Source organism: Somniosus microcephalus, chromosome 3 (assembly GCF_052327205.1).
Source record: "Somniosus microcephalus isolate GS21.2 chromosome 3, FLI_Smic_1.0, whole genome shotgun sequence".
Taxonomy (NCBI): Eukaryota; Metazoa; Chordata; class Chondrichthyes; order Squaliformes; family Somniosidae; genus Somniosus; species Somniosus microcephalus.
In genome coordinates this window covers 266,558,629-266,572,817 of record NC_140989.1, presented here as the reverse complement: position 1 = coordinate 266,572,817, position 14,189 = coordinate 266,558,629, and the positions used below count along the sequence as shown (strand labels likewise).

At 46.2% G+C, this 14,189-nt stretch overlaps 1 protein-coding gene across 3 annotated transcripts in view; it reads right to left on the bottom strand.

Annotated features, from left to right (window-relative positions):
- Positions 1–52: 52 nt before the first annotated feature.
- The window catches only part of nr5a2 (nuclear receptor subfamily 5, group A, member 2), a 258,604-nt gene continuing 244,467 nt past the window's right edge, over positions 53–14,189 (bottom strand). For all 3 annotated transcript variants that reach the window (XM_085982428.1, XM_085982425.1, XM_085982426.1), the window contains one exon: positions 53–2,619. In XM_085982428.1, the coding sequence (XP_085838554.1) occupies positions 2,372–2,619 (248 nt within the window). In that variant the 3' untranslated portion in view covers positions 53–2,371. The remainder of the gene's footprint in view (positions 2,620–14,189) is intronic.

Sequence of the window (14,189 nt, the reverse complement as noted above, 5' to 3'; positions counted from 1 at the left end):
TTTATAAAACCCACCACAAAGCTTGTGCACATATATAAAAACGTGACAAAAGTTTTGGACTCAACAAGTGATATGCCGTGCATATCATTATTTATTGAAATACTGAAAAATTCCATCAGTGTAAAGAAACTCTTGGCAAGAAATGACATGACGGTACGTCATTCCACTTATTATAGTACATTTACAGTAATGAACCAAGTAACTGCACACTGAGTAGGAGTTGAATGGTCTGAAATCCAAGGCAGCTGCAGAACATCAGCAATACACAGAAAGTACTGACAAGACAGAATGTCTGTTCACACAAAAGAGCACAATAATAAAACAGTAAAAGCTTAACATTATTTTGTGATTTCTGCATCTGTTTATATTTACTACCAGGGCTTGCCAGATAAAACAATTACCACAGCTGTGTTTTTTTTTAACCTACTGTGTTGGGCAGCGTGAGAGGAACCCTTCGGTGACCTGGCAGTGTCCTTGGAATTGCAAGGTAGAACTGTTCTGATTGAATTCTGGGCAATGCACCCCACCCATATAATACTCTCCAAAATAAATGTAAACAACACAACAGAGAATTAACTTCACAATGTTCTGTAAGACATCAGTAAAGGGGTTTTCCTAAGACCTGAAGCAGGCAACTAAGAGTACAGACAGGAGACACTGTCTACCTATCTGTATTTTGTAGCAGACAAAGCTAGTTCAGTGCTTGTGTCCATTGAAGTAAGTATCACGGTTTTACATTCTGCACTGCAGTGAGACCATGGAATACAGAAAACATAAGCTAACTACAGTCTTTGGTATAGAACATACAGTTTACAAGACAATTTATTATTTAATGCAAGATTTCAACTTTAAATTTTTCCGTTCAGCTAAAGATGAAGCCATAGTTCACATCATTTGCAACAGATTTATCCTTTTTTTTACATTTTCAGATTCGTACTATATATATAATATATATTTAAATGAACTGCGTGATTCTTTTTAAGATATACGTTTGTCCCTGAACTGGCTGTAGCTGCTAATTTTCGAAAGGCGCTACAGTGAACAAATGCATTTATTTGGCTTTGTCATTCTTGCTCTTTTACACAAAGGTGAAACAATGAAGAAATAAATTAGTAACATAATTGTCTACAGTTTAAACTATGATGTACAATATAAACGGTACTATTCCAATAACAAAGCCAACAATCCTGAAAAAAAAACTAATTGTTTATACAATCTCTACAAGTGATCGTGTGGCCAAAGATCTATCTGTTCAAATTAAAGTCTTAGTGAGATTCCATTTTTGATTTTAGTGTCTCACGACATAATTAAGTACTGGTAAAAAAGTTACCGATCAAACATAATTAAGGAATTCATTGCTTTGCAATTCGTGTCATCACAGTTCTTTCCCACAGGAGCTAGTAAATGTAAACACCTTTGTTTGCTGAATTTACAGTATTAATACTTCAATTATATTCTTCCGCATATTCAGATTCACAGAAATAAGGCAAGACTCACTTAACTGTGACATCACAAGTTTAATACTACTATATTAAGTATTAAGAGTTGTGAATGTGAGATGAGTTTTTAAATCCCATGTCTGTTATAGTTTTTTTTCCCCTCTCTCATTGTTCTGCAGCAGGCTTTGGTCTACTTCAAATAACATGTACACTTTGGCTAAAAAAAAACCTAATGGGTACGTAAGGTGGTTGTCAAACTAATTGCTTGACAGATGGTTCCTTGCAGCCTTTGCAGGCCTCACACATAGATAGGCTCTTGTGATTTGAGCGAGCAAATGGAGAGTGAAGCCAACTACAGGCAAGCCTTCAGATCCCCTATCAGGTACCACATCAACGATCACTGGGGACATAGCTTTGGGCAAGAAGAAGGATCGAGAAGGTTATGATGGCTCATTACTGTTACCAGATTTGCTTTGTATCCCACATGCTTTGAAATCTAAGGGTTTCTTAGTGCACTTGAAGCCCCAACTGTATTGCCATTAGTGCACAACTCCCAAGCTTATTCTTAAATTTCCTAGAATTAATGGTCAATCTAAACAAATTGGAGACAATTATGTGATATTAATTTGATCAGTTTGACAAAGTGAACTTCATATGAGTAAGCGCTTCCTTAAAGGCCTCACAGAGGTTTCCTTTGAGGGGAGGGGGCGGGGTTAGGGGGGCTGTGTAGTACAGGTGTGTTGGGTTCACAGTTATCAGATTCCATGGCAATACCCTGATACATCACTCGTTTAATGATGAACGGATCTCATTATATTGTCCTCTTTCCATCTAGTGCACTAAAATGTTTCTTGTTTTTAAAAAAAAAATGATAGTTGCTTGACGCAGCTTAGAATTTCTGCTCAAGATGCAAAGGCCCCGGGGGATGTAGTTTAGGCCCGCTTGGCATGCAGCATTTCAATAAGAAGGTTGTTGCAGGGTACATCTCCATTCAGGTGCTTGTAGTAGAGGTATTCTTCAGCCTGCATGCTGATGGCCCGGATTTCTGGTAATCGCAGGAGAAGCTGTCCGAACTTGTCCGTTTGCTGAGGGTAGTTACACATCGTATAGTCTAGCAGTGCAGCATTAACTTGTTCCTGAACACTTTCGACAAGGTGGTAGTTCTCCAGGTTTTTTACATCTGAAAGAAATATTTGAACCGTGATTAATAACTGATTAAAGCAGTCAGGGGGTGAAGGAAGGTGGGGGGGGGGCGGGGGGGGAGAAAGAAAAAGATGTGAAGAAAGTGCTTAATTTACAATTTGCAGTTGTAGTCTACTCAAGATAAAAAATAATTCACCAATGAAAAGTTTCTTCAGCAGCTAAATTGGTCTTTAATGAACTGACGTGAAAATGGGACAAATAAAATGATCTGTGTTAATAAAAAATAGAAAATGCTGCAAATACACAGCACATCAACCAACATCTGAAAAAGGAAGACATTTTGGATGAGATGCTTAATAATTATAATCCAATTACATTAAGGTCTGTCTTGCTTTTTTCACTTTCAAGAATATATGGATTGTTGTCCTATTGAGAAGATGAAGCTGTTAGTTTTCCTTTATGTTTGTAAAAGAAAAAACAGAGCAGAGGGAAGTTAAGGTGCATTTAGTACCACCAGCAATTGCTGGGTTAAAGTGTTTAACATTCAGCATGAGGAACCATGCTGGGAAATATTCTGACAACTACAACATGACCAAAAACCAACCCCCTTAGCTGTTGCCTATATTTCCAAAATATACATAATACAACAGTTCTAATCCCTGATTAATTTACTGACCCGAGGTTGAATTAATATCCAAACCTTTGGCTGTAAATCGTGGTTAAAAGCTGACAATGCTCTTGTTTCAGTTTGACATCTCTAAACGATTCTGAAAGCCTTTGACCTGTGCACGCACTACTAATGAACCATCTGGTACACTCCGATAGCTCCTAAAATAATCTGCAGCGCAAGCCTTCGGACAGAGACTCTTTTTGACTGATGAGTTGCGCGTAAATGAAGTGCATGTCCTTCATAAGCGATACTACATTGGAATACCCTTTGACCTTACGCCTACATTAAAAAGCACATTTGAAATTACCCCTTTTCTAATGGCTCCTAAAGTGCTCCTAATTCTCACTGGTTTCTCGTGGTAAAAAGGCAGCATGAAAGGAGTTGTACATTAAAATGGTCTGATTCACCTCTGTCTACCCCCTATGCTCACTGACAACCAAAGTAGTCTTGAGCTTCCAAAATCTCTAATATAAACCTTTCACTATGTTGTAATTTCCGATTTAAAAAGAATACAGCCATTGAGGAGCAGGTACATAGTCCATATGTGGGGACCCTGCGGAAGGCTTTTTCTTGCTACTTTCTAAGTAAAATAGAGTCCTTTTTTGAAATCTGGACTACATTGCAGATAATTACACACAGATTTTTTTTGGGGGTGCAATACTGTGACCTGTGGTCCATCTTCAAACCTCAGTAGTGTTCAAGGATTGATCAGTGATTGTTTCCATCAATCAAATGTAGGAAGGTAATTTAAATCAATACCAGTCATTATTTGCTCCGTGGGCTATAAACTAGTGTCTTGAACTCTATTGTGTGGGGAGTTCCCCCCCCCATCCCCCACCATCTCCATTTTTGCAGTTACACAAGATCCATTTCTATTCTTACACAAGATCCATTTCTATTCTTACACATAGTCAGGTAACTGTATTAATTGATTTCATTATTACATTCTCAGTACCTTAAGCTGACCAAATCATGTATTTGTACTAGGAACATTCGAGTAGAAAGATTCTGAGGCATTCATAATGCATTTTCTATTCAAAGAGAGAAAAAACCCCACATAAAATAATAAGTAAAAGAGCGAAAGCCTGGAGAAGAATTTTCAAAGCAAATCTAGAAATGTGAATTATTATTAATCATAGCCAGTGGGAAAGCTTTGCTTCTCCTGGATCACTGTGCTGAAATACCTTCTATAATCCATTAAATATTATTCACTTAGGGATTAATTACCAATTGTTTGCATGAATTAGCCCCTTTACAATCTTGTGGTGTCTATCCATGCATTTTAATAGTGTGAGTGGATGGCAGACTATTAGTCGTATTGAATCTGTTGTTCAGTTTAACTGCTAATGCAGCTATTATATGTTTGATTTCTGGTTTTATCAGGAGGTATTTAGTCCTTTCAACTACTCCATGCTATCTGGTAGAATTTGTGCATGTGACAGCACAAAACCAGACAAAAAAGTTTGTGTATCTAGCAGATACAATTGGCAGGATTTTAACTCAGCTGTGAGGCGGGCTTTGAGGCGTGTGGGGGGGTTAAAAATCGCAAAAACTGGGGGTTGGGACCCCCCCCCCCCCGCCTGGTTCCCGACCCCGAGCCATTTTAACCCAGGCGTGTCTGATGGTCTCGAATCAGTCCCGCCTAAGGCCCTTAATCAGAAATAATTGGCCTTTATAATCACATTTTAACAGGCCCTTGCCTGTTTAACCCTTTTCCCACGTAAAACACGCCTAGTGGGGATCACGCCTGTGAAACCTGGCGGGAGCACTATTGGCTTGCTGACTATCAGCTGCAGGTCAACCATTAAAGAGGAGATTTGATCAGTCATCATTTGCAGGTGGCAGGACTTTGTTGTTTCAGGCCTGGGGCAACTTTTACCAGGCTTAACCACACCTGTGGAAGGTTGGAGCCTCACACACATCTCCAGTGTGACCTCTTGGGAAACCCCGCTCGCCACCTTCAGTCAGCGCTTCCTCAGCGGAGGCATATACCAGAAGCATGGGAGCCATTTATTTCCTTCCCTTCTGGGCATTAGATGAGCTCGAACACCAGCCGCGGCACCAGCAGAACCAGGAACAACAGCAACAGGAGCACCAGGCTGCTGCTCACCCACCTGAAGCTGCACAGGCCAGAAGGGGCCAGCGCTTGGAAGTGGCTTGAGAGCACCTTGCTGCACATCAGGGGGCCATGGGGACCCATATCTGCACTGGCAGTCCTACTCAGAAGGACTTCCATGAAGGTCTGGTTTCTCTGTTCAATAGATGCCCATCGCTCCTCAAGAGATGTCATTCTATTATGAACACTCACCATGTTTTCCATACCCTGGCGACTTATCTCCTCCATGGAGGTTGCCATCCTTTCCATGGTGATGTGTTCATGCACCAATGACTCCACAAAGGCTCTGCTCATGTTCGCTATGGACTCCTCCATTCGCTCCACACTCACATCGACCCTGGAGACAAAACCTGTCAGAGACTCCTGCATCTGTTCCTGAAGTTCCAGCCCCGCTGATCTTATGGATGGACCCAGAGGCAGAGGGTCGGCATGCAGCTGAGCCGAGCTGGCAGAGTCCTGCGCCCTCTGACTAGCACTCTCCACTACTGTCCCTGTCTCCACAATCTGCTGATGCTCACTTGTGAGCTGTGATACACCAGGTGACAGCAGTACTCTATATCCCGAAGGTCCCACCGAGGTGTGAGTGTCTGCGCTGGTGCTGGGTGCGCTGAATTCTGCTGACGCTGCGCCCTCAGAGGTTGCAGATTCCTCTGAGGAGTCTGGAAGCTCAGGCTCTTCCTCCTGGACAGTGGGGACGGGGGCTCTCGATGGTCCTGTGGGGAGTAAAGGAAAGAGTTAGAGATGTGAGGTCAAGGTTACATGCACATTGCATATTGCAGATGATCATAGGGCCATCTGTTATAGCTTCAGAATCATTATCAGTGACTCATGCAATGTCAATGAGAGAGATGGAAAACTATTCTGTCACCAGCTTGCTGTGATGCACCCGTCTGTCTGTCCCCCACTTGCGCCTCATCCTCCAGTCCTACGATCTCCAGGACCGCCTCCTCCCAGGGGGTGAGTGGGCTACTGATGGTGGCCCTCCTCCTGTCCTCGCTCGTTCTCTTTTATTGTGAGCTCTCTTTTCCTGCAATGAGGGAGACAAGTGGAGTTTGAGTGAGAATGAAGGAGTGAGTGTAGAGAATCCATAGCATAGATGCTTAGAAGGAGACAAAGATGGAGTGAGGTTGCAAGACCAAGGGCCCTCCCTGTGTGTTGTCAGTTGTTTTCATAGCATCAGAGTGATAGGGAGTGTGAGGGCTGCATGGTCGAATAGTTAGGTGAATGTGAGCATAGAGAGAGAGGGATGGCTAAGAGTGCATGGATGTCAGTGTCAAGTGGGATGTGGAGGAAGAGATTGCTAAAGCTGAGTGCTGGTGAGGAGAAGCAATGGAGATCAGATTGAGAGTGATGGGAACTTCATACTCACTTTTCCAGTGTGCTGAAGGTCATGAAATCTCTTCCTGCACTGTATCCAGGTTCTGCGGGTAGCCGATAAGGAGTTGACCTCCTCTGCCACTTGCAGCCACGCAGCCTTTGTCTGCTGGGGAGGCATCTTCCTCCCTGATGAAGGAAAGAGCACCTCCTTGTGAGCTCTTGCTCCTCCACTAAAGCTTGCAGGGCAACGTCGTCAAAACGGGGTGCAGACCTCGGTCTTTCTCTTGCCATTCTGCTTCCAGCTCAGTGTATCAGCAAATGCCAAAAGGTTGGCAACCTGCAGAAGAAGCAAGGCTTGTTGCAGACCCTAAATGCAGCAGCAATAATGACGTTATCGGAGGCGACTTTCAGACTGGAAATACTCATTTGCCAAGGGTTCCCACACGTTGGAAATCAATTGGCCAATTGAGTTAAAATTGCATCAATCTCACACACCCATTTAGATTCGTGTGGGAAACACCAAATTCGGGGAACCAGACAATTCCCCGCACCTGAGTTAAAATCGACCCCAATGAATCCTTTTGAGTACTGTACCTTTCAAACTGCATAGTTATACAACATAACATTTTGCACAAATCATTTTCTGAGCATCTTTCCTGTTGACTACTGTACGATGCATCCTTACTTATGTAATATTTAATCACATAAGAGTCTCAATATCATTCTTTATTCTGTGAAAATGAAGTGGTTCTTTTTTCCTTCCCTTTACTTCACCTCTTCTGAAGGTGGTGAGGGGTGGAAGATTCATGCTGTGCTACCTTCTACAAGTGCTGGCAGCCCTCTGACACTTTGCTAGAGTAGCCATGGGCAGCAGGATTTTCCAAAGAATGCAAGGAAGTTCAGCCCGGAAAAGGCTGTTTTGCCCCTTCAGGCTTGTTCCACCAAAAGTCCATGTATGGTTATTCTAACATGGAATTTATCGCCTGCCACCATCTTTTGGTCCACCCCACCACTTTTGGGGACACTAAAGGGGAACAGTTCGGTTGGTTTGCACCTCAAGAGGGCACTAATGGGGCGCAAAGCAACTAGCGCCCGGGCGCGGCGATGTTTGCGCTACTCGCGAAATTGACCAGACATTTTGTGGCGGCGCTAAACACTACCACCACGATCTCCTGCGCCCGCAGATCGTGACGTCAGTCGAGTGTGCAACGCCCCGGTAGTGCCCCGGACCGGATATTGAGTGGCGCCCCCTGCCTTACCGCCTGCCGCTAGCAACGACAGTTTGAGGGGAGCGTTTTGCAGTTGGGAAGGGACTGGGGGAGCGCTATTTAAAGGCGACCGCTTCCTGCCTTTTTTTTGGGCGACATTTTTGCACCACGCATTCTGAGTGAGGGAGAGACTTCTGGAGATATTCAACGCTGTGTTGAGGAGTTTTGGGTACTGAGCAGCACTTTGCCAGTTCATTTTAATTTGATCTTCCTTGCATCAATTTAGAAGAGACTATGGGGGCTGCACTCTGACATTTTCCCTGGGCCTCTCCATTGTTCTTTCCAACAGATTTGATGTACAGGTCTCTCCAGGCCGAGATTCAAGGCTGCAATGAGCAAGGTGGGGATGGGGAGCAAGATCGACCCTCCCCTTTAAGAACTGTACGGCGCCAGTGTGTCTGTGTTCCATTGCTGACTGACATCACGAGCTTCACCAGCCCTCTGAGATCGCTCCTCGGCGTTAGCGCCTTAAGAGAGGTGTGTAGCGCCTGATTTAGCGCTCCAATCACCTCCAGGGACGCTAGAAGCCAAGTTTGCATTGGAGGCGATAATTAGTGCCAGGCGTTAAACTTTGCGCCCAGCCCATAATTGCGCCCCAAACGGGGCGATACCGAATTTCTCCACCAAAGTTCCTTCCCCTATTTCCTTTTGAGAAAATAAATATCAAGCAGTTCCATTAATATCTGTATAATTTCTTAAACTTCCTTATCCACCATTGCCAATCCCACTTTTTTTTTTAAAATTCATTCTTGGGATGTGGGCATCACTGGCAAGACCAGCGTTTATTCCCTATTCCTAGTTGCCCTTGAGAAGGTGGTGGTGAGCCACCTTCTTGAACTGTTGCAGTCCGTGTGGTGAAGTTACTCCTCCAGTGACAATGAAGGAACGGCGATATATTTCCAAATCAGGATAGTGTGTGACTTAGAGGGGAACTTGGAGGTGGTGGTGCTCCCATGCACCTGCTGCCCTTGACCTTCTAGGTGGTGGAGGTTGTAGGTTTGGGATTCCATGGGCTCGATTTTAATTCCTGAGGCGGGTTGGAGTTGGGTTGCGTGGTGGGCGGGTTCGGGAGCCGCTTCCGGCGGGATCAGCTACTGATGCCCGATTTTGATTCAATGAGCTTATTAATTTCAAGGAGGCGTGCTGGCCGGTCCAATGAGTGCGATTGGGTCGGCTGGCCGCCTCTGATGATGTCATAATAGCAGCTGCTTTTAAAGCTGCCATCCAGCCTGAGCCTTTCTCTTGTGGTTTCCTGGACTTGATTTAAACACTATGGCCTAGAAATTTGGTGGGCTGCGCCACCAGTTAGCGCTTAAAGAGGGCACTCAGTGGCTTTAGCGCCACTGGCCACACCTCCCGCGATATTTGGCTGGGGCGCTAATGGCGACGTTAGCCTGTTGCGCTGCGCCGCCACCGATGACGTCATTGGTGTGCGCAGCGTCCCGCTACCACCCCGATCTTGATATTCGGTAGCGTCCACCTCTGTAGCGCCGTTCGCAAATTGCGCCCGGTTCACGGGGCCTACCAGTGGCTCAAATTAAGGTGGAGGTGCGGGGCGGCTGTTTTTTCAGTGGCCGCCTGCCAGCACCTCCGTCCCCGGCCTCCCGATCTCCCCCCGCAGCAGTGCCGGCTGTTTTCTGAGAGCCCGGCACTTCTCCTCGGTGCCGGGCTCTTTTGCCGGCACTCGCGATCTCTGATCGCGCTGGTGCAGGCCCCGCCCCCTTAAGAATAGGAGGAAGGCCTGCAGTGCCGCAGCGTGTGGCGCTGTGGCACGTTGCGCTGCGATATTCAGTTTCAGCGCCCTAAGAGGGTCGCGGAGCGCCTCGAGCCTCGCCCCGTGTCCCTCTTGGGGCGTTCAAGCTGAATTTCCGGCGGTCGCAACTGCTCCGATTGCTGCGCTAATTCCGGCGCCCAGGCGAGCTTGGCGCCCCGTTTGCGGCTCCACCGAATTTCTCCCCCTATGACTTCTTCCAGAAGCAAGGCAGCTCCTTGTTTTAATGATGAGTCCCTCCAAGTTCTTGTAGATGCTGTCAGAGGTTTGCAGGGAGATTCTCTTCCCTCCTGATGGCCGGAGGAAGCCTCCTCAACAGACCAAGGCAGCCGGTCTGTGCATTGCTCAGGAGGTGGCACGGTCATGGATCCAGTGCCGAAAAAGGTTTAATGATCTTGTGCGAACATCAAAAGTGAGTATCACATCACACTTGCCTTCACTCTGCTTCCCTTCTCTTCTCATCATCAGCACTCTGCGTTGTAAGCCTGCTCCTCCACATACCACCTTACCATTACTTCCCTTGCACCCTTACCTATCCATCTCTGTCGCTGCACTGAATCACTTCAGCATCCTGCCTATGCACCCCTTAGACTCGCTCTCACTGTCATGCTGTGACAACTAACAATGCACAGGGAACTAGCTTCCTCTTGGCACCTTACCCCATCTTCGTCTCCCTCAAAGCTTCTATGGTAGGGATTATTCACACTCACTCCGCCACTGTGGCTGAAACATCGCTTGTTTCCCCCCTTGCAGGAAAAGATAGTCCACAATAAGAGGGAGAGAGCAAGGACTGGAGGAGGAACACCTACCCTAGCAACATTGGCCAGTACTGAGGAGGCTGCATAGAAACATAGAAGATGGGAGCAGGAGTAGGCCATTTGGCCCCTTGAGCCTGCTCCGCCATTTAATGAGATCATGGCTGATCATCCAAATTCAGTACCCTGTCCCTGCTTTCTCCCCATATCCCTTGATCCCTGCTTTCTCCCCATATCCCTTGATCCCTTTAGCCTTAAGAAATATATCTAACTCCTTCTTGAATATATTTAATGAATTGGCCTCAACTGCCTTCTGTGGTAGAGAATTCCACAGGTTCACCACTCTCTGGGTGAAGAAATTCCTCCTCATCTCAGTCCTAAATGGCTTACCCCTTATTCTTAGACTGTGACCTCTGGTTCTGGACTCCTGCACCATCAGGAACATCCTTCCTGCATCTAGTCTGTCTAGTCCTGTTAGAATTTATAAGTTTCAATGAGATCCCCTCTCATGCTTCTAAACTCCAGTGAATATAAGCCTAATCGACCCAATCTCTCCTCATACGTCATTCCTGCCATCCCAGGTATCAGTCTGGTGAATCTTCGCTGCACTCTCTCCATGGCAAGAACATCCTTCCTCAGATAAGGTGACCAAAACTGCACACAATACTCAAGGTGTGGTCTCACCAAGGCCCTGTACAACTGCAGCAAGACATCCTTGCTCCTGTACTCAAATCCTCTCGCTATGAAGGCCAACATACCATTTGCCTTCTTAACCGCCTGCTGCACCTGCATGCTTACCTTCAGCGACTGGTGCACAAGGACACCCAGGTCTCGTTGCACTTCCCCTTTTCCCAATCTATTGCCGTTCAGATAATAATCTGTCTTCCTGTTTTTGCCACCGAATTGGATAACCTCGCATTTATCCACATTATACTGCATTTGCCATGCATCTGCCCAATCACCCAACCTGTTCAAATCATACTGCAAATGAGATTGTTGGCGCTAGTGATGACCTGGAAGTGGGCGATGGAGAGACGGGCACCCTAGAGGAAGCTGGTGACATGATAGAGTTTCATCCCTCTCAGAAAGCAATGGCATATGATGTTCATAGAGAATTGTATTGTATCATCTGCTCAAAAGTATGTGTCTGCTACATCTATATCAGATGTCTAAATCATGCCTTTACTCTCACACAGGACCATCGAGTGCCCCCCTCCCCACGATCCAGGACGAAGACCCGGACAACTCCTCAGAGGAACCCGAAGCCTCTGAGACAGCAGCGTCGCCAGGACTCAATGCATCCAGCACCAGTGCAGCAACGCACACCTCGGTGGGGCCCTCGCGAGTTAGAGTAGTATTGTCACCTGGTCTATTACAGCGCACAAGTGAGCATCAGCAGATGGTGGAGACAGCGACACCAATGGAGAGTCCTCGGTGGAGGTCGCAGGACTCTCCTAGCTCTGCTGAGCTGCATGCAGACGCTGTGCCTCTGGGGCCATCCAGAAAAAGAGCGGTTCGTGAAATACAGGAACAAGTGCATGTGTCTCTGGAAGGGTTTGCCCCCAGGGTTAGTGCGAGTGTGGGGAGAATGGAGGAATCCACCTCTAACATCAGCACTGCCATGGTGGAAGTAATGGCGCATGAACGCACCACCCTGGATAGGATGGCAACCTCCGTGGAAAGGCTGGCTACCTCAGTGGAAAGGATGGCTACGGCCATGGAGGAAATAAGTCACTAGAGTCAGGGAAACATGGTGACTGTTCAGAATAGAATGACATCTCTGGAGGAACGATGGGCAGCTATTGAGCAGAGAGACTAGAGCTTCATGGACATCCTTTTGAGGAGGTCTGCCAGTGCAGATACGGGTCCTCATGGTCCCCCTGATGTGCAGCAAGGTGCTCTCCAGCCACTTGCCAGCAAAGGAGGTGTGGCTGACCCATGAAAGATATGTTGTTGGCAGGACAGAAAGAAGTGTGGGCTTCTCTCAAAGCACTCACATGGCCATGCCACTGCGGAGCTCTCGGTCAGAGACCCACTTTGCAAAGTCAACTGAGATGGCCATTTCAGCCCCTGCACAGCTGCAGGAAGAGCAGACTGTTGAAGAGCCCTCCCAGGCTCACAAACCCAGAGGACGCCCGCCAAAGGCGTCTAAGCAGGCGCAGCATCCTAGTCAGCAAGGTGCCTCTACATCATCTGAAGCCACTGGGGAAGCACGCGTAAGAGAAAGATTAAGTAACTATAGTCACAAGGGGAATCACTTGGGTGATGTTACTTTTTTTCTGACTCTTGCTGGTTTATTATCCTTTTGTCATGTGTTAAAGATAAATTATGTCAAACAGTTGATTGTGTGGCCTATGTGTTATGGGAGATGGCAAAAGTGCATTGAGACCTCAGGGTGACTTGCTTTTGTAATGCTGATGGTAAAAGTGATAGGAAATAACAGGGTATAGCAGAGATGAAGTATGACATTGGACAAGTGTCACCTGCAATTACAGAGCCATAAGGTAGCCACCTATGGTTGAAGAGTAAGCTTATGCTAATGTGGCATGGCAGTGTGCATACCCTGGTTGACGGGCAGCAGTGAACTGGGAGAATGCTGCATTGGTCACAACAGGGCATGCAAGGCGCCCCTCCTCCTCCTCCTCTTCCCAGGGAGATCTGCGCTGAGCCACGCGGCTGCTACTCCTCCGATTATGAGGACCAGGATGAGAGGGCATAAATGTTTACCATCCCCTTGCTACAGGTTTCATTTGAGGTAACAATCTTGCAAGCTCACAGTTGAAGTGGCCTGAAATTATTCCATTCATGTCACACTGCAGATGGGTGTCAGCTTGAACAGTCACAAGGTCAGTAGATATTCAAAATCTTACCCCATACCTACAACAGCAAAGTTGTTGCATTTGAATGTCAGCCATGTTTCAGGGGTGCTTTTAAAGTGCTCCACCAATGAATACAAACCATGTCCTCCAGCAACTCGTCTCCTTGAACCAGGCCTGTTTCTGACAAGTCAGGAAACAGGAGCCAGAAGCACGAAAATGGGAAACCACTATGAAAATAGGATCAGCAAGGCAGTTAACAGGCTGTTAACTGCCTTAACTACCTGTGTCACTGGTTCCAGATGGGTCAGTTTGGGAGCGGCTGAACAGACACTCACGAAAATTGGGTGGGGGCAGGATGGAGGCGGGTTGGGTGTCTGAAGCCATTTTTTCCAATTTTCGCAATAGACCCGCCGCCAAACCCGCCTCCTCAGGACTATTCAAATCGCGCCCAAAGTGTCAACTGATCCCAAAGAACAACTTTCTCTGGATTCTGTCCCACATTCCACTATCCTGTTGAATAATTGTTTTCCAATCTGTCACTTTGCTCGAGGTTTGTGAATTTTGTACTTGTGTCCTCTAGCCCTATTCTCATTGTCCAAGTTAAGTATCTTACTTACTTAAATTGTATCTGTATCCATCGTTATTTTAAATTAAATTAAATTTAAATAACTAGATTGATTCCTGGGATGAGAGGGTTGTCCTATGAGGGGAGATTGAGTAGATATGGCCTATACTCTCTGGAGTTTAGAAGAATGAGAGATGATCTCATTGAAACATATAAGATTCTGAGGGGGACTGATAGGGTAGATGCTGAGAGATTGTTTGAGAGATTGCTGGAGAGTCTAGAACTGGAGGACATAAGATTAAGGGGTTGGCCTTTTAAGACTGAGA